A 24,116-nucleotide genomic window follows, 5' to 3' on the forward strand; every position below is an offset into this window, starting at 1 on the left:
TATGTACAAATATAAATATACAAATACAAAAGTATAGATATGATAATAAAAAACAACAACAATGATCATGAAATGGAGGTAATAGTGCAGAATGACTGATTTAATTGTTCATCAGAGTGACGGCTGGTGGAAAGAAGCTGTTCTGGTGTCTGGTGGTTTTAACATACTGCAGTGCCTTATAGCGCCTACCAGAGGGGAGGAGTTGGAACTGGTTGTGTCCAGGGTGTGATGGGTCTGCAGTGATGTTTCCTGCCTGTTTCCTGACTCTGGAGATGTACTAGTCCTGGATGGAGGGCAGGCTGGCACCAATGACTCTCTCTGCAGACCTGACAATCCGTTGTAGTCTGTTCCTGTCCTGTTTGGTGGCCGATACAAACCACGCAGTGATGGACGTGCAGAGAACAGACTGGATGATAGCCGAGTAAAAACAAATCAGCAGCCCTTGAGGTAGGTTGAACTTCCTGAGCCGGCGCAGGAAGTACATCCTCTGCTGGGCCTTTTTCCTGATGGCGTCGATGTTGGAGGCCCACTTTAGGTCCTTAGAGATTGTGGTTCCAGGAAACCTGAAGGTCTCCACAGCATACACAGTGCTGTTGAGTATGGTGAAGGGGGGCAGTGTTGGGGGGCTCCTCCTGAAGTCCATTGTCATCTCCACAGTTTTGATGGCCTGGTGCCTTCCTAATCTTCTGTCTGTGAAAAAGCAGACCCACATCCACTCCGCAGATCCTCAGTGCCGGTGGGGGGTCGGTTGGGAGAGGTGAGGCGGTGACAGGGGGTGGTGGTTGTCTGAGGTCAGAGCAGTTGGGGGGGATGGGGGGGGGGCTTATCAAACCTGCAGTACAACACATTCTGGTTGTCAGCCAGTTGGTGAGTCTCATCAGTGTGGGGGGGGTGGTCTCCTGTAGTTGGTAAGGTCCTGCAGGCCTCTCCACTAATGCAGGGTCGTTGGCTGAAAACCTGTTTTCCAACTTTTCAGTGTAGCTCCTCTTTGCTACCCTGATCTCATTTGTCAGTGTGTTCCTGGACTAGTTGTACAGGTTCCTGTCCCCACTTCTGTAGGCCTTCTCCTTGGCCTGACGAAGCTGCCTGCATTTTGCAGTAAACCAGGGTTGCCGTAATGACAGGCATCTCCTACTCCAGTAGGCTACATCATAGTTGGTATTGAAGGTAATTACAGACCACTATATGATTCCACGAACAACTCCGGTAATAAATATGACAGTATTGTTAATTTTACAGTGAATCTTCGCTTCAGGACAGCGTTCCACATTTACGAGGATCACCCAAACGTAACACAAACCGTACATTACGAGGACCATTTGAACGCACCAGTCATTCCTGTAAACGCCTCTTGTGGATTAACTGCTAGATCTCCAAATATCGGGATGGGTGTGAGCTGCATAGACAGAAGCTAAGCCTCCATATTGCTTACGCCGTTCACACGGGTTAACTCACGTCTGTTAGCTACTGTACCCTGAGAGAAGGCTAGCTAGCAGCTAACTGGGTAACCGACCTAGCGCACAACAGCGTTACATCACTTTGGGTCGTGTCCCACCTGGGAAATATCGGCCTAGAGAAGCCAATACTGTATGCACTGTGACATTAGTACGACACACTGAGCTTTTTAACTAAAACAGGGGGGCGAAAGCTGCAGTGACTTTGAAAATTACTGGTTTTTTTCCGAAGGGGTTGTCAAGACTCGACTGGGTTTCATCGTGCCCTGTGAGTAAAACGAACTAGTTACATGCTGTCTCGACATATGCTGGTCTAACGTCACTGTTATAATTAATAAGCTAACTTTAGCATTTGGTTAGTCACGTTAGCCTGCGTGCCAAACGGCTGACGTTAGCTAACACTAGCTGTTTGTTTCAGGGTAACTCATATTAACCACTGCGCAACAGACTGGCTGTATGTCTGCCAGGGGTATTTGTCATTTCTACCAACAGAAACACCAGGTAGTTCTGGCTTGGGCCTAGCTTACGTAGCTAGCAGTTACGTATTGATATAGCACAACCAGCTAGCGTTACTGTTTATTTTGCCGTGTATTGCTGCCGTTAGATAGCAGGAGGTAGTTGACCTTGGTAGCCTAACAATGTAATACATTTAATGAATCATTTAACCGAGATTTATTTCTACAGTTGCATTGCCACCCTCGCCAGTAAATGACCTGCTAATGCTAACTGTGACGTTGAAGTTATGACATGTTTTTAAGGCTAAATGGCCTCTCTTGTTTGCTACTGCTGTTTGTTAGCCTCCATCTTTCCTCAACACACAGTGTTAACTTTATGTTCATTTTCAGGATATTGAGCCAAACGGGGAGTTATGTCCTGTCCATGCACCTCGGCTGCCAGGTTGTTCCTAAACACTGCCCACAGAGGTAAGAGTGAAAGTACACCTTGTACCAGCTGGCTAACAGCTGCATGACATTGTGCTAACGTTAACTTGTTGCTGTTTGAGAAGTAGGTCTGCAGCGAACATATAACGGTGTCGGTCCGTCACGTAATGCCCACTACAGGTGGGAAACGTGTTTGAGTAGCTGTAAGAAAGCTGTAACGTGAGTCGTAAACTTACACCACCCAGCTTTTCATAGAGTTGTACTGCTGTGACTTAGCTTATAAGGAAAACACACATAACTTGTTATATATCAAAACAGAAAATAGTGTGAAGTAGCAATAGCTTACTTGTTACGTCAGCCAGAGCCCCTCACACTTGCACAATACAAAATGTTCAGCGACAGCACATATAACTATGGACTCATTGCCCCAGACCATGACCTGCTGCTCTAGATAATATGCTGTGTGTTCACCTGATATCTATAGACAGAGGCCATTGTGTTGCTTTTTAAAAACTCATGTGTTGTGAACTAATTAAGTTCCCCCAATGATGCATGTAGGGTGGCAACTAACAATTATTCTCATTATCAATTAATTTGCGGATTATTTACTTGATTTATTTATTAGTCTTTCAAGTAAAACAACATTGTGAAACATTTAAATTACCATAGTTATTGTCATTCATTTGAAATATATGTTTATAAAAGACAATGTTTTTTTTAATCAAAGGGAATGTTGTTGTTTTGTTTTCAGGGTTGTCCTGCTCCCGGATCCAGTTGTTTTCTCTGAGTCGTCAGGGATCTCGGGAAACTCACTTACCTCCCAGGGTACGAGTGAGGTCGTTTTCAGAGACCGCTGTCTGCTATGCTGCTAAAGACGGGACAACAAAGGACAGTGGAAGCGATGGTGGAAAGGTAATCTCTTGGAGGAGAAATCTCATGTGTAGCTGTCTTCCATGATAGTGTTACGCATTACTCTGTAAATGGAAGAGATGGTAGTGATGTATTTTAAAATATGCCGACCCTGTTGTTTGTTTTTACACAGAAAAGCGTCGGTGAGGGGAAGAGACTTTCTGGCTCTGGAGGATCAGGCAAGGGGGGAAGCCAGCTACGCTGCCCTAAATGTGGAGATCCCTGCACACATGTAGAGACCTTTGTATGTGAGTAAACTTCTTAATATTCAACAACCAGGTTTACCAAGACATATGATCTGATGTGTATTTTAGGTGCAAAGTTTATGTAGAAACTTAAAAGATGATTCCCCTTTCCCACTTACTCAAGATGAGTAAGGGGGGGAATATGTCACCAATGTTTTGTTGAGTTCGCACACAAAGATCCTCACTAAAGAAACAAAAGAAAATGTAGAGGACAGTTTACGAGAGAGGTTCTGTTTTATGATTATGTAAACGAGGCATCATACAGCGAACATCCGGCATTATTAGTGCGAAAAGAGATCTGGATTACATCGTTGAATACCATGCAACATGGAGGAGGCGGAGAAAAAACAACTGAGGAGATGGTTTGTGCATTGGCTGACTAAAAATACAAGAAACAGAGGGGAAAGTGCAGCCGCAGCAAATAGACACATTTTCATTTTTGTCCACAATTCGGTGTTGAAATGTTTCTTTTGTTGTATTTCAAACAAAGCATTGGACCCGGGTTCACATTTTGCTGTGGTACAACCTGTAGTGGTGGACTGCAATCGCTATAAACACAAAGCATATGATTGGTACACCACAAACAACCATCATCTGTCATTTCCTGGCACAAACTGTCAAACTACAAACCTGCAAGTAAACACTGAGGGATAGGTTTCATTGTTGTCAAATGAACATTTTCACTATGAGTTTATATTCTTCAACTAAGAAGTGTTGTTGAGATTGTTTGAGGTGTAGGAAACCTTTCAAACATTCAGATTTTGTAACTTGTGAAACTTTATGACTTTGTAAACTTGTGATGGACCAGCGCTCCGTCTACCACTGTCTTTGTGACTATTCAACCACTCAGACCACACAATCTGATGCATACAAGCGGCAATGTGCTGTCATCTCACTATAATCCAGTAACCAAGTGTCATCTAGCAGTGTAAGTGCAGCTTGGTCATGGACTGCTAGGTGTCCAATTGAAGTTCATTGTAAAAAGAGAATTCATTCAAATATGTTGAAAACAAATGTACCTGGGACAATGGTCGGCGGCATGTGTAACACATTTATCCTGCTGCGTCATGTAGATAATTCAGCAAGTTTCCCTGCAGGTCAGGACCAGCAGCAGACAATTTTTGGCCATTTCTACAGTTCAGCACTATGAGCCACCTGTTGTTGTTTTAGTGTGAGTCAGCTTATTGATATGCAACTTTGAACCTTTTTTAACCAGGTTGTGAAATGTTTCTGTGTGTTGTGTGTTTATTCTCTTGTAGCATCAACACGATTTGTCAAATGTGAGAAATGTCATCACTTTTTCGTGGTTCTGTCTGAAACGGATTCTAAGAAGGGACTAAACAAAGAGCCGGAATCTGCTGCGGAGGCAGTGAAACTGGCTTTTGCACAGAAACCTCCCCCGCCTCCTAAGAAGGTGAGAAATTCAAGCAGGAAGTCAAAATATGCTTTTAATCATGTTGTAATAGTCATGTTGTAATAGTCAAGTCTATTATCCTGTTATGAAGTATACATTTTTTTTTTTCTCCAGATATATGCTTACCTCGACAAGTTTGTTGTTGGCCAGTCCTATGCAAAAAAGGTGTTGGCTGTTGCAGTGTACAATCACTACAAGCGCATCTACAACAACATCCCTGCTGGTAGTCGACAGCAGGCGGAGGCGGAAAAACAGCCGTCTCTAACACCTCGTGGTCAGTATTACTGCTGTCTGTAGATATTAGTTCATTCTGCAGCTTATTGGTGGAACCCCCCCCCCCCCCCACACACACACTCTTTCATTAGAAAACGCCCTTTTTAATGTCTTCATTTTAAACGATTGTTACGTACATGTTGATTTGGGTTCCTCTGATCACTTGCAATAATCAATTCACCGTTGCTTTTCCACCTGCACACCAGACCTTCATCATAGTCTCATAGCTGATGAATACTGCAGTGCTTAAAAAAGCAAATGGGAGTTTTGAAAGAAAAATGTTTTTTTGTCAATCAAGTGAATTTGAAAAAAGGTCCATGATCTTTATATAGTAATATGTATATATAAGTATATGTATACTTTAAATATATAGTGCTGAGCTTTGACCTACTTCTGGGCTACATTTTTGTTGTCATTCCATTCTGGACAGCAGAGACAGACAACTAATATGAAGCGAGAGAGTGAAGTGAAATGGTATGCGCCAGGAACTATGATTTTAAATATAAGAGTTACTGTTTATGCCACTGTTTGGTTTTGAATATGATTCTGGGATTTATCAAACACTATTTCAAAATTAAACTTAATCATGGAATTAAAGCCGTTTTCATTAACCTCCTGATAAAGTAAACGCAAAAGAGATGCAGTTCTGCAAAATTACAGTAGTATTCGTTAATAATAACTTTTTCTTTACAGGAAAGTGCTGAAAAACAAATACATTTCCAATTGTTCAAGTTTGTCACAGTGAAGCACTGACATTTTTGGCACAATAGCTTTTATTTTATCGAGATGTTGCATCATCAAGTCATCATCAAGTCATTTACTCATAAAATAACTGATAAGAGGTTGCAGCTGTGGCCTTCATTTATAACTTGTCTTGGATCCTAATCTAGCTTATTTGGCATTTGTTCAATACCTATCTCACTACTGTATAGACGTTTTTTCAGGGCTGTAGTGATAATGTCATAATGGTAGTGAATAATTATAATATTGATTTGGGTACTTTCCTCCTCTTCCTGTAGAACTAGAGATGAGAAGACGAGAGGATGAGTACAGGTTCACAAGTAAGTGATTGGTCCTCCTTACTGTTGTCTCCATCAGAGGACACTTAGAAAATCACAACACTTGAACTGCAATTTCTGTCTTTATTGTCATGAGTTGCACAAATGCCAAAATGTAGAGACCGCTGTGGCTCCTCAGAACTTTGTTCCGCCTTTTCCAGGCAGATATTTCTAGTCATGCTCAACCTAAAAGATTATAACATAGTCATGATTAATGCTTAATCAAAACACCAGATCATTAAGCAATAACCCAGATGATGCAGTTCATTTTATTTGAGGAAATACAGCTCCAGTTGAGCAGCGACTTTCACTTCACCATGCACACAAATGAGCTTATAAACTGAATCGTTGACTGACCGGAGAATATAAGATACGTTGACCCACTAGCATTCAGTCTTTATAGTGATTTTTTAAATATAGTTTCTGGAGAAGTTCTTACTTTTCAGTCACAACGCTAACCCCCTGTGACTTTTCTTGTTGTTGCAGAACTGCTGCAGATTGCAGGCATCAGTCCTCATGGAAATGCTCTGGGAGCGTCCATGCAGCAGCAGGCCAGCCAGCAGGCACCTCAGGAGAAGAGGGGCGGGGAGGTCCTGGACTCCACACACACTGACATTAAACTGGAGAAGAGCAACATCATACTTCTAGGTCCAACTGGCTCAGGTTGGTGTTTAATATATATGACAGTGACACTCGGATCATTAAGATGTACACCGCTACATAGGCAGTTCACTTGTAAATATGGACCTGTCTTGTCAAAAGAAATGTTCTCATGATTTTTTTACATTTTTCACAGGTAAAACGTTGTTGGCGCAGACGCTGGCCCGTTGTTTGGATGTTCCGTTTGCAATATGCGATTGCACCACACTCACTCAAGCTGGATACGTGGGAGAAGACATTGAGTCAGTTATTGCCAAACTGCTGCAAGATTCCAACTACTCAGTGGAAAAAGCACAACAAGGTGGGCAGAGGGACTAACTTAATAACCTACTGTAGATGACGGCCAGCATGACCCCAGTTTAGAGAAACAGACAGGAGTACCGGCACAGTAGCAAAGCACTGCTGTGGACGGGGGCAGCAGCAAAACATATCTTACCACCTAAAAGAGAGGCTCACCTAGAAATCTCAATACCAGTTTCTGGAACTGAAGTTGTTCTTTCTTTTAATGCTTTCTTTAAAGCCACAAGACTCCGATGACAAAAACAGTGATTTTTACTTTGCAGAAACGGGAGTTTCTGATCTACTGCTGCCTCGATCGGTTCGCTTCTTTGTTACTGTGTAACTGGTGAATCCAAACTAACCTTTAAAACAACAGTCACGCAAGAACACAAAAAACCGAACCGCTCGAGGCAGCGGTAGATCAGCAACTTCATGTTCTGCAAGGTAGAATTTGAAAAGTGGTGTACTTGCATGTTTTCTCACCTTTTTATATGATGATCAGAATACACAAACAAGTCAGATGTAAATAGAAAGGCACAAATCTCAAAGTTAAACTAATTCAGTCACTACGAACATCACGACACAATGAGAAACATGTTTCTGTCCTATGCTCGATCTTGTTGGGTATGTCATCAGTAAGAAATTTTAAAAAAACAGTCGAGGACAAAAGTAAACATCAGTTTCATTTTTACAGAGGTGACTTCGCTGCTCTGCAACTGTTGAGTCTCAGTGTTTTCTTCACATTTGAGCCTTTTTCAAATAACTAAAAGTGAATTATATTTAGTATAGTGTAAGCTGAAGTAAACGATGTATACATTTATGCACAAACTGTTTTTGTAGAGAGTGGAACTGTCTCATGTTATTGTGAGAAGTGAAACGTAAACATGGCGCTGTCCTTGTATTTCATGTGCAGGTATTGTGTTTCTGGATGAGGTTGATAAGATCGGCAGTGTGCCTGGAATCCATCAGCTGAGAGATGTAGGAGGAGAGGGAGTCCAGCAGGTCAGTATTCAACTTTAATGTGGTTTATTTATAGACATTAATCTCAGAATAACATTGTGAGAGTTTGAATTAAGAAATACAGCAGCAGATATTTACTGCTTTTTGCCCTGGTTCTATATTGTTTGACCTAAACTTGTGTTATTAACATTTATTTCCTTTTCCTCTCATCAGGGGTTGCTCAAACTCTTGGAGGGCACGATCGTCAATGTTCCTGAGAAAAACTCCAGGAAGCTGAGAGGAGAGACTGTGCAGGTGGACACAACAAACATTCTGTTTGTGGCGTCTGGTGCTTTCAACGGACTCGACAGAATCATCAGCAGAAGAAAGAATGAAAAGGTACATTTAACACGGCTCATATGTACCGACTGTCGGCAGACACTCCGTCTCCACTCCTGTTTGTCTTCATTCCTGCCTCTAATGTGATCCTTTTTGTTTCGTGACTCTTCAGTATTTGGGTTTTGGAACTCCCGCCAACATGGGGAAAGGGCGGCGTGCAGCGGCTGCCGCAGACTTGGCCAACTCCAGCGGTGAGACGGACACGGTGGCGGAGATCGAGGAGAAGGACAGGCTGCTGAAGATCGTCGAGGCCAGGGACCTCATTGAGTTTGGAATGATCCCAGAGTTTGTCGGTCGTCTTCCCGTGGTCGTGCCTCTGCACAGCCTGGATGAAGAAACGCTAGTCCGAATCTTGACTGAACCACGCAACGCCGTGGTGCCCCAGTACCAGGCTCTGTTCAGCATGGACAAAGTAAGGTTCTCCTATAACGGGTACTATAGTCCAGTGTTAAGCCGTGTTCAGACAGGCAGAAGCCCACTGTTTCTTTTGAATGAGACCAACGAGGGGGCTCTGGCTCAGCTGTTGCCACAACGCCATGCAGCGTTATCTAGTCAAATGCCTGCAAGGGCACATTCCTGGTAGATTACCGTGTAATGTCAAATCGCCACAGTATTTCTACTGATACCGGAAAGGCAACACCTTTTTCTTGAATCAGACCTACACGTTTGTTAAAAACAACTGGATATTTGGAATTGAAACGAATCTGCTGTGTGTTTCGTCTCAGTGTGAACTCAACGTAACTCCAGATGCCCTGAGGGCCATAGCCAGGATGGCTCTGGAGAGAAAAACTGGAGCTCGTGGGCTCAGATCCATCATGGTATGTGATGATTTTTGCCATGGTTCTCACAAATCTATCTATTTCTATGTTGATGTAGCACAATATTTAAACATGTCCTCATTTTTTATAGGAAAAGCTCCTTCTCGAGCCCATGTTTGAGGTGCCACAATCTGACATCATGGCTGTTGAGCTGAACAAAGACATTGTTCTTGGAAAATCCCAACCGAATTATATCAGGTCAGTATCTCTCCGCTCACAGTGCATTGCTACAAGTGTATTATGTTAGTGATCCGATTCCTGTAGCCGAGCTCAACAAGTCTCCAACGTTGTGTTGTCTGAAACCTGAGCTAAAGTTTCCATTTGAATTCCAGAGCCCCCGCCAAGGAGTCTGCAGAAGAGGAATATGACTCAGGCATTGAGGAGGAGAACTGGCCTCGGCAGGCGGACGCTGCTAATAACTGAACCATGCCGCTCATTTCACCTAAAGACAGTCTGTGAAATCATTAGATCATTATGAACCTTTTAAATCCAACGCTGGATTTGACTATAGCCTCTGACAAATGAGCTGTGGACACTGTAGTAGAGGTAATAATGAAGTCTGGTGGTTTTCACTGAAGAGTGTTTTCCTGATCAACAAGTTAAGAGAGTGTAACAAACTTTGGTCCTGTGCATCAGCTGTTAATTCTCTAGCGGTGCACTCACGGGGTGGACCTTCATAAAATATTTCAATCTCTGGGGATTGTTAACATTTTTATCTATATAAAGATAATGCAATTTTATTCACGGAAGGATTTGTAGCTAGTTTATTTGTTTTCTCTTTTTGTGGTGATGGGCTGTAATAGCAAAGGAAGCAAATGGAAAAGATGGGATTATACTGAACACTTCAAATGAAGTGGAGCTGAGTATCGATGTGATGGAAACATGTCAAGTATTGCCTTACACCATAAGGGCATAATATTCCATACGCACATCAATATTTCAACGTTTTCTTCTTCACCACCATTGTAATAATGGTGCTCGCAGCAAAACTGGTCGCTGCTTAGGTGGCATTTGTAAGCAGTTTTTATGACATGACCTTTAATTAGGAGCCCACATTGTGAAGTGTAACGCACCAGCAAACTAAACAAAGCAGGTGTTAAACAATGGTGACCTTTTTAACAGCCAGAATGGGGGTTTTTTTCAGTGTTTTGCTTCCACTGGTAGCCCACCATTTAGGGAATGTATCTGTTCACTACTGACCCGATCATCACAGGACTGGATCACACGGCTGTCTCTCAAAGCAGGATTAGCAGGTTGCCAGATCACTTCGAAGTGTTCTATAATTATCCTCTGATACTTTGTTTTGTAGTAGATATCCTCCGACATACAGTACATGACTGAGTCATATTTTTTATTTTGATATTGAACCTTCATTATCGTGATTCAAATCATAATTGGACAGGTCATCTCTTCCACAGTTTTCTGAATGCCGCTCTAAACCCGTTTTGTCAGACGCCCTTAAGAACGACGCAGGTATTTATTTTCATTGTGCGTGCCCCAGCGTTGGAAACCCACCTCAGTGTTAGTGATGTAATATCCTGTTACTAAATGGTATCTCAATACACACGTCTGTAATCAAGCCTAAATGCTCTCTGACTGAACCACGCTGCTGTACTCTTTAACATGCTGTTTGTGCTAGAACATAAGATTAAACTAGATCTGTTCTCTCTTTGCTTTTAAGTTTCCTTTTCCTTCAGTTCAGTTTAAAAACTGATTTTCTGTTTTCAGAGGTCTGTTACAGAACCTGTAAACTCTTGTTTGTGGATCTGAAATTATTTGTGATTGTTGAAAATATATAAATAAAATGTAAATCTCTGTACAGAATTTTAATTGTTCTTTAAGTTTAAACTTGTCAACAGAACGTACACTTTAAATTGATTAGGTTACCAAAGTCAGTGTGACACAATCCGTCAGATATTCTCAACACACAACAAATGAATGATGGAGGAAATTAATATCATAGACGTCACAATGTTGTTCCACCCTGTTACGCTGCCACCTTTATGTAATCGGCTAATCTCTGGAAAGTATGGTGCCATTCTTTATTTCTCAATCCCTCAGCGATCCCTAATCCTCTTTCAGGTCCAGATTGAATTTACAAAGTCACACTGTCTGAAACGAGCCTTTGAACATGGAAGGAAAAAAGTAAAAGATAACACATTGGTAGCAAAGCATAAAATAATTAAAACATAATTTATATATTTGCTAATTTAGAATATTTTTAGTATTTCTCTGGTAAATATTTGTATCTATATATGTTTCAATACTCCTTTGTACTGCACATGTGCAGGTAGGATTATAACAGGTGTCTGTGGGGTGATATTAATAAACAACTCCTCAGATGATGTCAGAGGCTTAGTGATGAAGAGGCTTATCACGGACATCATCTTTGTGTTAGTCATTTACTCCAAACGCCCATCAATGCTTCAGAGGGCTGTGAAGAAAGAGAATACCTGACACCGGTAAGTTTTATTACAACTACGGTGAAGTTCTGGTTTAATAACTTTGAACTCAGGAACTCTTTGTTTTTTTTCTGATTCAGTTTATTTGTTGGAGAATATGAACTCTCTGGAGGATGTCCCATTTCTGAGCGTACTGGGTCCACTGGAGGAGGAAGTGCAGCTTGTGACGGCTCCAGACATCACTATACCAGACTGCCATCGGATCCTACGAGACACCGAGGTCGCACATCCATTTCTTTTCACGTTCACAAGTTTAATATCTTTCTGGGATCAATACATTAGCAGTGATCTGTCTGACTCGGTGGCTTTCAGCTTTCCTCTAATTATTAATCTGTTAAATTGTTGGGAATATCTTGTACTTCTTTTTTTTAGAAACACTTATTTCTAATACCTAATGCCTGTTGGAGTGCCACTGCTATGTAGAACTACATTAGATTTGTCACAGCCCAGAAAAGAATCAATATGTATATCACCTTATATTTTAAAGTTAACCCCAAAATCCATATTTTACCTCTTACCTGAAGTGCTATTTATCAATCTAGAATATTTTAGTGGGAATACAATGGAAAGAGACATTGCTACTGAGTTTTTCAAATGAATTTGTGTGTCTCTTTGAGCACCACAAGCCGAGTGCCATACAGTCCCATCATATTTGAGAGAAGGCAGCTCACATCAAAACAATCTAGATTCATAAATACCACTACAGGTAAGAGGTACTTAATTATTAGTATTACCCTCATAGGTGTTTTTTGATGTAAGATATTATTTTGGCATGTGACAAAGGGGCTAAATAATATCATTAATCATGGCTGAATTCCATTTAGCTGCTTCAGATTCACAGTCCTGGTATTGTTCATGCTGGCTCACAGTCATGCCTTACTTAGACACTTGCATATAATGTAGCTATTGTAAATGTTACCAGTAACACCTGTGCATTCCTGCTATGACAAGTCAAATTCTGCTGTGTAAAAAAGTGTTTTGCTGAAGATCTGTTTTGGTTTGTTTTTACTGCAGTATGGCTTCAACCTGGAGAAATGGATCTTAACTGGGCAACAGCATGTCTGTCAGGCCCCATCCTGCCCTCCCTACTGGCTGATGTTCAGCAGCCCTCAGGAGAGCCGCAAGGCCAGTCGCAGGAGCAGCGACACATGGTCCCCGGGCCCCCGGCCCCGCAGTCACAGCCTGAACTCTGCAGACACTCGCTGGCTGCACTATCGCACCGTCAGGTTCGTCATATCTGACTCTGAGGATGAAGATGGTTACCACGAGGATAATGAAGCCTCCTCTGCAGAAGATGCACCTCGCTCCATCAAGAGCAGAGAGCGGCCCCGGAGCGCGGCACCCAAAGACCAACTCTCCAGAGTCAAAGACATGCACCATGGTCCTTCCACTCACCACTATAAGCCTGCCTCGCCTCAGAGCCTCAGAGGCCACAGAGGCTCTTTACTGGCTCTTCAGGACTGCAGACAACCTCTGCGAGTAGTGGAGCAGCACAGGTCCCAGCAGGCCAGCCCCCTCCCCCATGGGCAGAAGAACAGCAAAAAGAAGCAGCGTTCACAGGGCTCTGTGGGCAAAAAGTACTCCCTGAACGCACCACCCTCTCCACCCAGGCTGCAGCAGCAACGACCCTCCTCTGCAGGGCCCGTCGTCACAAACTACAGACAGAAGGTTTTCTTTCTTCTGTTAGTGTCTCTGAGAAAAATATCTATCATTTATTTTCTTCCACAACCCACTATCTGTTCTTCCCCTGTCACCAGGCACTGAGGACCGGTGGCTCTCGTGGGGTTTTCTTTGACTCAGCAGCAGAGTTGCTGTCAGCACTCAGCCAGGAAGAGAGGGAGCTACTTGAAACCATCACAGAGAAGGGCTACCCTTTACGTACAGCTATTCTGGCTCTGCAAAAGACAGGCTATCACAGCCCAGAGAAGGTAGGCACCACTTTCAAACATTTTTGGCAAAGACAAACATTAAATGTCGAAGATTTGTTCGTCCTCTTTGGTGTCACTTAATGACCATAAGCGGTAATTGGTGTGTTTTTGGCACTCACTCCGAAGATCCAAAAAGTTGCAGAGAAAATGCACCAACAAAACAGATCCTTACTTAAATGTTGGCTCACAAGTTGGCAACCAAGGGTGTTAGCTTACTAGTGACCTGTCAAGCATCGATACTCAAGCATAATTCATTTGAAACCCTATACACAAGACTTTTCTTTACAATTATCTAGAAATCTAACTTGTGCTATTTACTTCATCAAGACCCAGCATGTCATTCTCAATTATTTGTCCCTTTTATCAACAGATCCTAAAGTACCTGGTAGCCAGTGATCGTCTGTGTGAGCTGGGTTATGATGAAGCTCAGGTGGAGGAGGCCTTGGAGATGTTTCAGAACTGTGAAAGCAAGGTGATTACCGCTCGTCGGTGGTTTCTTGCCAAAAGGTTACAAAAAAAGCAACACCACAGCCATACCGTTATGTGTCATCACTTACTTTGAATTCAATTTCAGGCTGCTGAGTTCCTGCGCCTTCTGACTCAGTTTAATGAGATGGGCTTCCAGCAAAGTGCAATCAAAGAAGTGCTGCTTGTTCATGAAAATCACCGTGAGAGGGCTCTTGAAGAACTCATGACACGCATGGCTTAAACAGAACATCTTCTACGGTGTTGTGGCATAGTTATATGTATATACTCATTTTGAGAAACTAGTTGTCATGTGTGAAGGATTAGAATTTTTAAATGATCTTTTCATGATTCACTGCTCGAATAGAAGAATCTGGTTTATGTACTTATTGTATGCAATGTCTACCACCAAGATTTTAGATACAGAATTTGTTTCTAAACATTATGCAGTCAACGATGATGCCAAATGGCGGAGGTTAACTTTGTAATCCTACAGACTTGAAGATAGAATATTGCTGTTTGTGGTACTTCATGGTACTATTGTAATGTCATACAAATCCTAGTAGAGTATGTCATTAAAGCCATAAAGTATGTCATAAAAGATCCAATATAGTATGTTGTAAGAAAATAAAAAATGTCAAATTATAGTATGTCATACAAACGTCTTAAAAACTCATAGTATAGTATGTCATAATATAGTCAAAAAAGTAATTGTATAGTATGTGACGGCCTCTGGCTTTCAGCAGGGCCTGCTGTGGGCGTCCATGTCTCTTGTCTGTGCTGTCTTGCAGGCGGAGCCTCTCTGTCCAATTGGGGGCGCCTGGCCAGTCTCCCAGGGTTATATAGGACCTGCCCGCCGCAGTCGGCGAGCTCCTCTGTTCCTGCAGCACCATGCCTTTGTTTTGTTGAGGTATAAATGTAAACTTTCCATCCAACTACCCGTGTGTCTCCCGTTTTGTCATGGCTCAAGAGCCGCGTTGTGACAAGTATATCGAAAAAAAGTCATACCAGGTCATGAAAATGTAGTAAAAATCATAATATATGGTATGTCAAAACAATGTCATAGTATATAGTATGCCATAAATTCTCAGAAAATGTTATTTCATAAAAAATGAAAATATCTTAAGTCTAAAAAGATTAAAATTGCTCAATGATTTATTCTCTAATCAAAATATCCTAAAATACAAGACAACCAGTGACCGGTTATGATGACGCTCAGGTGGAGGAGGAACTGTGAGAGAAAGGTCATTCGAGATTGTCCGCCGTACCTTTAACGTGCATCATGACTTACTATAAATTCTTCCAGGCTGCTGAGTTCCTGCGCCGTTTGACACAGAGTTTAATGAGATGTATGCCATGAAAAGTCCTAATATGCCATAAAACTTATACTGCAATACAATACATAAACAGTATGTAGTAAGATACAGTATGTGGTCAAAACATTTCACTTAACAGATATGCCTTCTGACTGGGACTCAGAATGTTGTGCAACTCAACTATACAAGCTAGAATGAAAACAGTCACGTACAATTAGAAATGACAAAATCATAAATAGGTATCATAAACGTTTATTTACAGCTTGATTTTTGAAAAAAAAAAGCACACAAGAGCAAATGTAGCTGTCATCCCAGCTGGAGGAATAAAACCATGGTGCTTCGGCTAGCTGCTACAGTACTAAAACAAAGTAGTTCTCCCGATATGGTTAAAGTCATTTAAAAAGATGTAGCCCTAAAATAAAAATGTGAAATAAAAACCCACAACTGACTTGGTACAATCATCAATAACACATACAGCAGACGAAACAGTCGGGCTAACCCTGGAATAAAGATTTAGCAAAACAGAATGGTTCGAGACTCAAAATATTTACATGTTTAGTAAGAAGTTTACATCGATGTTTCCGCTTGTCCACCATCTGAATATTACACCAAACTACATCAGAGCTGGAGGACTTCTGGTGCCGGAGCGGCCCACGGGACGCCATCACTGATGGCCGACAGTGGAGTTCAGCAGTCCGGACTTTGCATTTGATTTAGACGCCGTCGAGAGGTGCTTCTGTGGAGAAAAGGGAAAATGACCGCCGGTCAGGATCTCTGTTCACATTGAAGGAGACAATATGTTGTGGCACGGTAACATGAAACGCTAAATGTTAATATTTCTCGGTGGAGATAAACGGTCGCCTTTTCTCATGATTCACTGCTCAAAAACAATAACAATCCGATACGTGTATTTGTTGTATCCATGGTCTACCACTATGAATTTTAATGCAGATTATCCGTTTCCAAACATTATGCAGCGTTGGCAAACATTTGCTTCATTTCATAAATACCCACATTTTTTACCGAACAGCTAAAATACAAAAATCGACAGACAGACAGACAGACAGAGACAGACATAAAAAGGAACAATCTACAGATTTACTAAATATATTTTCTGGGACTTAAAGTTCCTGGTCCAACAGCTGTTAACAGAAACTCTGCCGTTTGGCACCATTAAGCTAAAACAGAGGTCAACTATATAATCCTACAGACTTGAAGATAGAATATTTGTGGTACTTCATGGTACTATTGTAATCCAATTAAATGCAGTATAACATTGTATGTCAGTGGATTTTTTGGCGGAGGGATGAACTAAACAAATGTAAAACTACATTTACCGAAAATTCCGAATAGAAGTCAGCAACAGAGTTAGAGGTGAAGGTGTGATCTTGAGTATCCTGAGACCTTAGTGGGCCGCTTGGAGTGTTTCTTAGATGGGAGAAGTTTTCCTTGTTTCTGTCTAGTGCACGGGGAGTTTTTCCTTGTCCCGGGGGTCGCAGGCCAAAACCCTACAACAAGACCATGATGATGATGATTATGTGCTTTTTTTGCAAGCTTTTTCATTTGACTTAATTTCAGACTACAGGTAAAAAAAAAAAAAGAATTGGAAAAACACACTTGCAAAAAATATCTATAGCATCACACATTCACAGTACGCTCCTGCAAAGCCGCCACATCCAAGTATCACAAGTGTAGCTTTTGTTAGAGTTTTGCAGAGCATCATTCACGCTGATAAGTATCATATACAATGGACAGATGGGTTAAGATACAGTGCAACAGTTTAACGAACGAAGGGATTCCTTAAGTATGAGACTGAGATAAGGAGAAAACTTTAAGCGAACAATTCAAGGAAAAGGTTAATAAGGAGCAACCAATTACATTTTAAGGAATCCTTAACTCTGACTCTAAGGAAAATCTTGAATTACGGGATGTTTTTGTGCAACCAGCCAGAGATAGAGAGCGTAGCAATCTAACCTACAGGGTCCGTCATAATGTGAACATGAATTTTGTCCATGAGATGAGTCAAAGGGACTGAATATACCTTGCTGGCAGACAGAGGTGGTTTCTGGATGGAGGACTGGCACATGGTTCCACCGAGGCCTGAACTAAGGAAGCTGCTAGGAGTGGAGAAGGTGGAGGTGCCATTGAGCTGAGAGGACAACAAAGAAAAAAAAACATTTGAAACTATTCATTCACCACGGTACCGTCAGTTAGTGTTACTCTGCACATGCAATAAAGAAACAAATCTAACAAAACTGAAGCACCAGCTTACCTTTCTTACTTTCCCAGGTGTGAGAGTCCCGGCTAGCCGCCTTTTGGATGGCGTTCTCATTGAAGTCCCATACAACATGTCCTCCTGTGTCTGTTTTGTTTTCTTCATTTGCTAATTGAGACAAAAAGAAGAATGTAGTCATATTGACAATCCTTTTGAGACAATTAAGACTGAAAGAAATGCATTTTTTTAATCTAAGTAAGAACACACCCTCTCCAGTTTCTCCTTCTCCTTCTCAGCATGGTGGTGATCCCACTGCTGCTGCACGTACTCTAGAAATTGCTGTCCATTGACCTTGAATTCGTTGCCATGCTCCTCCTCCCAAGCATCAATTTGGGCTTTAAGACTCTTTTCCAGCTGCAACAAAAAAGGGAAACACTGATTTGACCTTGTGTACATGTTCACATTGACAGCGGACTATCAGTCTACATTACATAACAGTCACAATTTCTAAAATGCCATATTTGTCCAAATCTGGTGGCTACAATTTTGCACCGGAACTACAGAGTGAGATTATTCTAGTATGAACATCCCCATCTGTTGGCCAAAATCAGTAACGCACCAACAACCGTAGAGCTGTTTCCCCTCTCACATGCGGATCCCTTGAGCTCATTTGTCCTTTTATCCCCACTAACAGCTTCCCTTACAAACATAACATGTATTGAATGGCAATCATGTTTTTGTATAAACTGAACATCTCAATAACCACCATATTTAAACCTTCCTCACCTTAGGCAAACTCTTCTGCAGGTCAGCTCTTTGCTTCTCCTCCTTCAGAAGGTTCCCACCTCTATTGTTGAACCTCGAGGGGTCATTTGCCCTTTTCTGAGATAGGTACATACAACCACACGTTACCACACGAGAAACGTTTGTTTTAAATGCTTCCCCGCTAAATTCAAGAGGATAGTACTTACGTCAAGCTCCAAGTACACGGTCCAGTTCTCTTGCCACTTTGTGACTCCCTCAAAGAGTTCCCTGTGGCCCTCGAAACACGTCTTCAGGGTCCTGACCTCTGCCTCGTGCAGGTTGAGAAGCTCTTCAGTAAAATCATCTGGGGAAATAAAACACACATTGAGAATACACTCTTTGCGATTATCAACGGCATATATTCGGTGCAAGGGCATTGTACAACAAATATTCACCGTCATGATATGGAACAAAAGCTTGCTGCTGTTCTTGGCTGTAGAAGCACCGTTCCCAGAAAAGAGCGATCTCAGCTCTGATGGCCTCGACGACCGTCTTCATGCTCTGCATTTTCAGCTCCTCTAGACGCTGGGCCTCAGCCTGGAGCTGGAAAGACAGAATAGTGATCAAAATGTTTTACGCAAGTGTTTGGTGAAACAACACACCAATGCATTGCCTGAAATCGGTTCATCTGAACCACATGAGGTAGATCTCTTACTGTCTCGATGTTTCTTTTCTTTGACATGAACATGTGCTCAGAGAGGGCTTCCCTCTCCTCTTGGGGAGTGCGAAGTCTTTCCCACAGCTCCTGGATCTTAGAACGGAGAGCTGCACAACGGTCCTCGTTCTTAGCCTTGCGTTCTTTTAACTGGAAGGAGGCATAAAAATAACACATCAATTATAATACATGATATCGTAGACGTAAATCATAAGGTCGGAAAAACAAACATCTAATGGCAAATACTACAGAATTACCTGACTGAGGAGAAGTTTGAGAGCAGCAATGTTGTCATTTGACAGACAAAATGCCTCCTCATCCTCGCACATCACATCCGTCTCAAAGCTCGTCTCTGGGTGTCGCTCCAGATCATCCATGAATACGACGATCTCCCTTTTGAGGCCTACAAATTCACCATGACGTCGCTCCTGAAAAAAACGAGCCAGGTTAACTTACAACCCTAATAAGAAAAGGCACTAATAATCAAGAAAACCAGAATGTCAGTTATACCTTCTCTTTGGTGAGATCATCCAGGTAGGCATGGTACGTCTCAAGTTGCTCCAGTGAGGGGACGGCGTCATGGTCGATGCAAAATGGGGAAGTGCACAAAATATCGCACAGCTCGCTGTCTTTGGCAATGAGGCTCTTAAGGTCTTCCATTCTTTTCTTCTTGTGCTCCATCATCTCCTCTAGACGTGTGCGGCTATTATTCTCCAATTGCAACATGGAGCAGCCATCTTCCTCCTTCGCAGAAATACAGAAGGTTAGTCCAAACATATTAGTAATTTTCCCTGACAGGTTTATGAAAACCACATATTAAAAAAATAAACGACCGTACCTTAAAGGGGGGCAGCTGAAGTTCACTGCACAAGTTATTGAGTTTCTTAATACATGACTCTATGCTTTTCATTAATCGCTTCTTGAGCTCCTCCTCTTCCTTAATCATTAGGTCCAGCAGAGCCTGCAGGACAAGAGAAATCAATAATACGGGTCAATTTGCTAGCTCTGTGAGGTCAACAACCAGACTTTAAATCTAATCTAAATTGATAGGAGACTCACTTTAATGTGCTTGTGAACATCATTTGTTCTCTGGACGCGCTGTTCCTCTGGGATCCCAATTTCATCCCAAATGTCCTGCAGCCTGATCTGGGCTCTGTTAAGGTACGCACCACACTCTGCTGCGTGGACTTCACTGGAAAGAAAAGCATTGGTGCGAGTGAGTCAGTGTCCTATAGGTTCAACACCTGTTGCCAGTAAAACCAGACCAATATTAACATTAGCGCGAGCGAGTCATTTAAAATCCGGTATCGGACTGTTAGCTCTCTGCAAACTTTACTAACGATAAATGCCACAATCGTTTCAGTCGCTGAGCAGGCTAACGTTAACTAGCTTCCACGCGCATTAGCGTTCGTTGTAAAGCTAAATAAAATACCAGATCGATCATGAGTGATTACCACACACTGTGTCATTGCAGCACCCGCAGACAGAAAATCGGTCCCAAAGCGACACAAGCTGTGTGCGTCTGCTCACAGTAGCTAAAGCTAGCTAGCTAGCTTAAGCTAAGCAATCGACAAGATAGTCGGGAAATACGTTAGCCAACTGATTGCCATTGTTCCATAATTAAAATGTTACGTTACTAACCTTACTCTCATATTGCTCGTCAAACTGAAAAAAAATATATTAAAAACAATCTTCGTTCACGGGTTAGTTATCAAAATCGGTCTTTCAAGAAAAACAAATCAACGTCGGTGTGGCTACGGTTGACGGGACACCAGCTCGCTTGTCGACTCGACGGGTTTGAAAGCTGCACCGAAACAACGCCTGGGCTCCGATTGGCTGATTTGACTGATGACGTTGGCGGAAGCTGTTCTGGGGGGCGGTACTTCAACGTTTAAAATTAATCTGTTTTGAAAGTGATGTCCGTTATTTTAATATTGAAACCACGGAGCATAATTTTCTTTTCCTGTTGCTGTGTTGGAAACAAATGAAAGAATAGACTAAATGACCTGTCGGACTCCAACCACATGTAGATGTAATGTGTGGGTGGTAAAATATTATATACACAAAGTCAAATTTATGAAAACTCCATTTGTATCGCTTTTTGTAATGCATTTGAACTATATTGTAAATCCCTGAAATATAGGCCTGTATGAAATCTGCAAAATAACTGCTAAAAGACGTAAGATTGTACAAATCATTAGACCTGGAATGTACCAACCTTTAATGGAAGACCATTTGTAGTTATGTATTGTGTTTATTTTCATTATTTACAATTTATGCACTTACATGTATTGTCATCTAGTCGCGGTTTTATTTGGGATATTTTATTTGATCTTTTACTACTCAGACACAACAAAATATGTTATGTGTTCATGTTCCACATAATTCAATGCTTGATATTAGGAAAAAATGAATAAATATATTCAAGTAAAATTCTTCTAAAGGTTTCTACTAATGTTAGAGTCTATCACAATGCCATTGGTTCCCCTTTATTTTGTGAGGTAGTTAAAATGAATGAGCCTTTATTAAGTTAATATAATCACAAAGACTTAACTGTAGACAGATCCATCTATAACTCCTTAATTTTTCTAAGGTCTAACTTTTGGTTTCAGACCATGACTCCGGTTATTGCTTCCCAGTCTATTCCTATCTGGGTCTGTCTCAGCCCTTGTTTGTGCCGTTCAGTTTCTCATATCCGTTTTTGCTTAAGGTGAGGTCTATGGATAGATATATATATATATATATATATATATATATATATATATATATATATATATATAAAAAAATATTATATGGTTACTCTTGTGTGAATGGCATACTTGACTTTTGCCTGTGTTTATCGGTTATCTTTCCAGGCTGGCATGGACCACAACAGATTGTGGTCTTGGTCAGGCCCTGCCAGCAGCAAAATGCCTTTTTCGTAGGTAGGCTACAGACGCCATACACAAAGCTCTGCATTTAAAGTTTTTCCAGTTATCTGGCACACATGTCTGCTACTTTTTCTTGGTTGAATGCTTCAATTATCGGTCTTTCCACTACTATTTATCTACACTGTTTTTTGCGCTCCCCTCTTTTCCCATTTGGACCAGGGTTTAAAAAAAAAAAGTGACAATAATTTGCAGTCATGTTGCTCAGCACTCAAATTTCACTGAATTAGAAATAGGCCACATCATGCTCTGGACTAGACACAAATCCACAATAGGCTAGAACATAATTTGTGATTAAAGATGGATTCAGTTCATTTGACAAAACAGTGATGTTTTTTTTAGTTGTCCCTGATGTTGAATAATCCTTTAATCCTTGTACACAAACATTAAAATTTACAAGCACAGACTCCATTTGAGTCTAAAATGAAGATGTTTATAGAGGCAAATGGCATAGTAGAAGCTTTACACTGTCATCAAAAATAAATTATGTAAGAAAACTTTGTAGAAAAACAAAGAGAAATTGCATACAGGAAAAACACAATCTTGGCTAGTTTAGTGATTTCAGCGTAATCAAAGACAGCCTGTGTTCCCTCATCAGTGAGGATACTGGCGTAAATAAATTAACCCATGAATACGTTGCTCTCCTTTTTGACGCCTACAAATTCACCATGAAGAAGTTCCTGAAAAAAACAACAAAAAACGAGCCAGGTTAACTTACAACCCTAATAAGAAAAGGCACTAATAATTAAGAAAACCAGAATGTCAGTTATACCTTCTCTTTGGTGAGATCATCCAGGTAGGCATGGTACGTCTCAAGTTGCTTCAGTGAGGGGATGGCGTCATGGTCAATGCAAAATGGGGTAATGCACAAAATATCGCACAGCTCGCTATCTTTGGCAATGAGGCTCTTAAGGTCTTCCATTCTCTTCTTCTTGTGCTCCATCATCTCCTCTAGACGTGTGCGGCTATTCTTCTCCCTCTGCAACATGGAGCAGCCATCTTCCTCCTTTGCAGAAATCCAGAAGGTTAGTCCAAACATTAGTAATTTCCCCTGACAGGTTTATGAAAACCACATATTAAAAAAAATAAAAATAAAAGACCGTACCTTAAAGGGGGACAGCTGAAGTTCACTGCACAAGTTATTGAGTTCCTTAATACATGACTCTATGCTTTTCATTAATCTCTTCTTGCGCTCCTCCTCATCTTTAATTAATTGCTCCAGCAAAGCCTGCAGGACAAGATAAACCAATAATACGGGTCAATTTGCTAGCTTTCTGAAGTCAACAACTAGACTTTAAATCTAATCTAACTCACTTTAATACGCATGTGAACATCGTTGATTTTCTGGACGCGCTCTTCTTCTGAATAGCCGATTTCATGCAAAATGTCCTGCAGCCTGATCAGGGCTCTTTTGAGGCATGCGTGGACTTCACTGGAGAGAAAAGCATTGGTGCGCGTGAGTCAGTGTTCTGTAGGTTCAACACCTGTTACCAGTAAAACCAAATACGTTTGCTAACTGATTGTCATTGTTCCATAATTAAAATGTTAAGTTACTAACCTGACTCTCATGTTGCCTCCTCAAACAATCTTCGTTAACGAAAACGCGGTCTTTAAAGAAAGACAAATCAACATCGGTGTGGCTCCGGTAGAAAGGGACCCCAGCTCGCTTTTCGACTTTTGAACTTTCTTTTCTTCTTCTTTTTTTCAGTTTATTGGCAGACTACAAGCCAACGTTTGAGGTGAATGCCGCCACCTACCGTACCGAAGTGTGTAACATCATGACTTTATGACAGTTATCATTTAAACACAATAATAATGTTATTTATAAATTACCCCCCCCCCCCCAAAAAAAGAAAGCCCTTCATATAGAAGTTATATTCTGGATATTAAACCCGTTCCATTCAATAAATTAAATAAAGCCCCTTTAACCTGAACTTGTTTGTCCCCTGTCTCTAACAGTCCTTTGATGCTCCACTCCCTTCCTATATCTACCACCTTGCCCTTCATTCTCTCTC

General features: G+C 41.4%; 4 protein-coding genes across 7 annotated transcripts; 2 read left to right on the top strand and 2 right to left on the bottom strand.

Moving 5' to 3' along the window:
• Nucleotides 1-1,516: 1,516 nt before the first annotated feature.
• clpxb (caseinolytic mitochondrial matrix peptidase chaperone subunit Xb) lies at nucleotides 1,517-10,998 on the top strand. Of its 2 annotated transcripts, XM_079163660.1 has the most exons (15): nucleotides 1,517-1,722; nucleotides 2,300-2,377; nucleotides 3,087-3,247; nucleotides 3,378-3,492; nucleotides 4,749-4,903; nucleotides 5,018-5,177; nucleotides 6,196-6,237; nucleotides 6,721-6,897; nucleotides 7,031-7,195; nucleotides 8,087-8,175; nucleotides 8,347-8,511; nucleotides 8,624-8,923; nucleotides 9,237-9,329; nucleotides 9,421-9,527; nucleotides 9,662-10,998. In XM_079163660.1, exons 2-15 carry the CDS (start codon nucleotides 2,323-2,325, stop codon nucleotides 9,750-9,752), a joined length of 1,875 nt encoding a protein of 624 aa, XP_079019786.1. In that variant the 5' UTR covers nucleotides 1,517-1,722; nucleotides 2,300-2,322; the 3' UTR covers nucleotides 9,753-10,998. The 2 variants fall into 2 exon arrangements, with proteins under 2 accessions (XP_079019786.1, XP_079019787.1); XM_079163661.1 differs by lacking the exon at nucleotides 6,196-6,237.
• An 890-nt stretch (nucleotides 10,999-11,888) lies between these two features.
• LOC306698128 (uncharacterized protein) lies at nucleotides 11,889-14,428 on the top strand (the record flags this gene model as incomplete). Its single annotated transcript, XM_079162307.1, has 5 exons — nucleotides 11,889-12,011; nucleotides 12,806-13,459; nucleotides 13,549-13,719; nucleotides 14,090-14,191; nucleotides 14,294-14,428. 5 exons carry the CDS (start codon nucleotides 11,889-11,891, stop codon nucleotides 14,426-14,428), a joined length of 1,185 nt encoding a protein of 394 aa, XP_079018433.1.
• A 1,314-nt stretch (nucleotides 14,429-15,742) lies between these two features.
• On the bottom strand, nucleotides 15,743-20,948 carry LOC306699252 (protein regulator of cytokinesis 1-like). Of its 3 annotated transcripts, none has more exons than XM_079163811.1 (14): nucleotides 20,816-20,948; nucleotides 20,234-20,366; nucleotides 20,013-20,135; nucleotides 19,685-19,918; nucleotides 19,432-19,602; nucleotides 19,175-19,324; nucleotides 18,915-19,062; nucleotides 18,687-18,823; nucleotides 18,502-18,597; nucleotides 17,983-18,129; nucleotides 17,773-17,883; nucleotides 17,542-17,649; nucleotides 16,905-17,008; nucleotides 15,743-16,236 (listed from the first exon to the last, which is right to left on the bottom strand). In XM_079163811.1, the coding sequence occupies exons 1-14, from the start codon at nucleotides 20,824-20,826 to the stop codon at nucleotides 16,188-16,190; spliced, it is 1,722 nt and encodes a 573-aa protein (XP_079019937.1). In that variant the 5' UTR covers nucleotides 20,827-20,948; the 3' UTR covers nucleotides 15,743-16,187. The 3 variants fall into 3 exon arrangements, with proteins under 3 accessions (XP_079019937.1, XP_079019936.1, XP_079019938.1); XM_079163810.1 differs by having other exon boundaries at nucleotides 16,838-17,008; XM_079163812.1 differs by having other exon boundaries at nucleotides 16,838-17,008; nucleotides 20,821-20,940.
• Nucleotides 20,949-22,350: 1,402 nt separating this feature from the next.
• Nucleotides 22,351-23,784, bottom strand: LOC306698823 (protein regulator of cytokinesis 1-like). Its single transcript, XM_079163304.1, has 5 exons — nucleotides 23,660-23,784; nucleotides 23,416-23,533; nucleotides 23,207-23,329; nucleotides 22,874-23,107; nucleotides 22,351-22,781 (listed from the first exon to the last, which is right to left on the bottom strand). The coding sequence occupies exons 1-5, from the start codon at nucleotides 23,668-23,670 to the stop codon at nucleotides 22,722-22,724; spliced, it is 546 nt and encodes a 181-aa protein (XP_079019430.1). The 5' UTR covers nucleotides 23,671-23,784; the 3' UTR covers nucleotides 22,351-22,721.
• Nucleotides 23,785-24,116: the final 332 nt, after the last annotated feature.

The sequence above is a fragment of the Pholis gunnellus genome, assembly GCF_910591455.1.
Source record: "Pholis gunnellus genome assembly, chromosome: 7".
Taxonomy (NCBI): domain Eukaryota; kingdom Metazoa; phylum Chordata; class Actinopteri; order Perciformes; family Pholidae; genus Pholis; species Pholis gunnellus.

Bases quoted from the DNA above. Each gene is read 5' to 3' on its own strand.
- clpxb (XM_079163660.1), top strand. From the start codon at position 2,323: ATGTCCTGTCCATGCACCTCGGCTGCCAGGTTGTTCCTAAACACTGCC. The intron at 3,248-3,377 runs GTAATCTCTTGG...GTTTTTACACAG, and splicing joins GTGGAAGCGATGGTGGAAAG to AAAAGCGTCGGTGAGGGGAA. The intron at 4,904-5,017 runs GTGAGAAATTCA...TTTTTTCTCCAG, and splicing joins CTCCCCCGCCTCCTAAGAAG to ATATATGCTTACCTCGACAA.
- LOC306699252 (XM_079163810.1), bottom strand. The intron at 18,598-18,686 runs GTAAGTACTATC...TACCTATCTCAG, and splicing joins CCGTGTACTTGGAGCTTGAC to AAAAGGGCAAATGACCCCTC. The intron at 17,650-17,772 runs GTAAGCTGGTGC...TTGTCCTCTCAG, and splicing joins CACCTGGGAAAGTAAGAAAG to CTCAATGGCACCTCCACCTT.
- LOC306698823 (XM_079163304.1), bottom strand. The intron at 23,108-23,206 runs GTACGGTCTTTT...ATTTCTGCAAAG, and splicing joins TTCAGCTGTCCCCCTTTAAG to GAGGAAGATGGCTGCTCCAT. The intron at 22,782-22,873 runs GTATAACTGACA...TGTTTTTTTCAG, and splicing joins ATGATCTCACCAAAGAGAAG to GAACTTCTTCATGGTGAATT.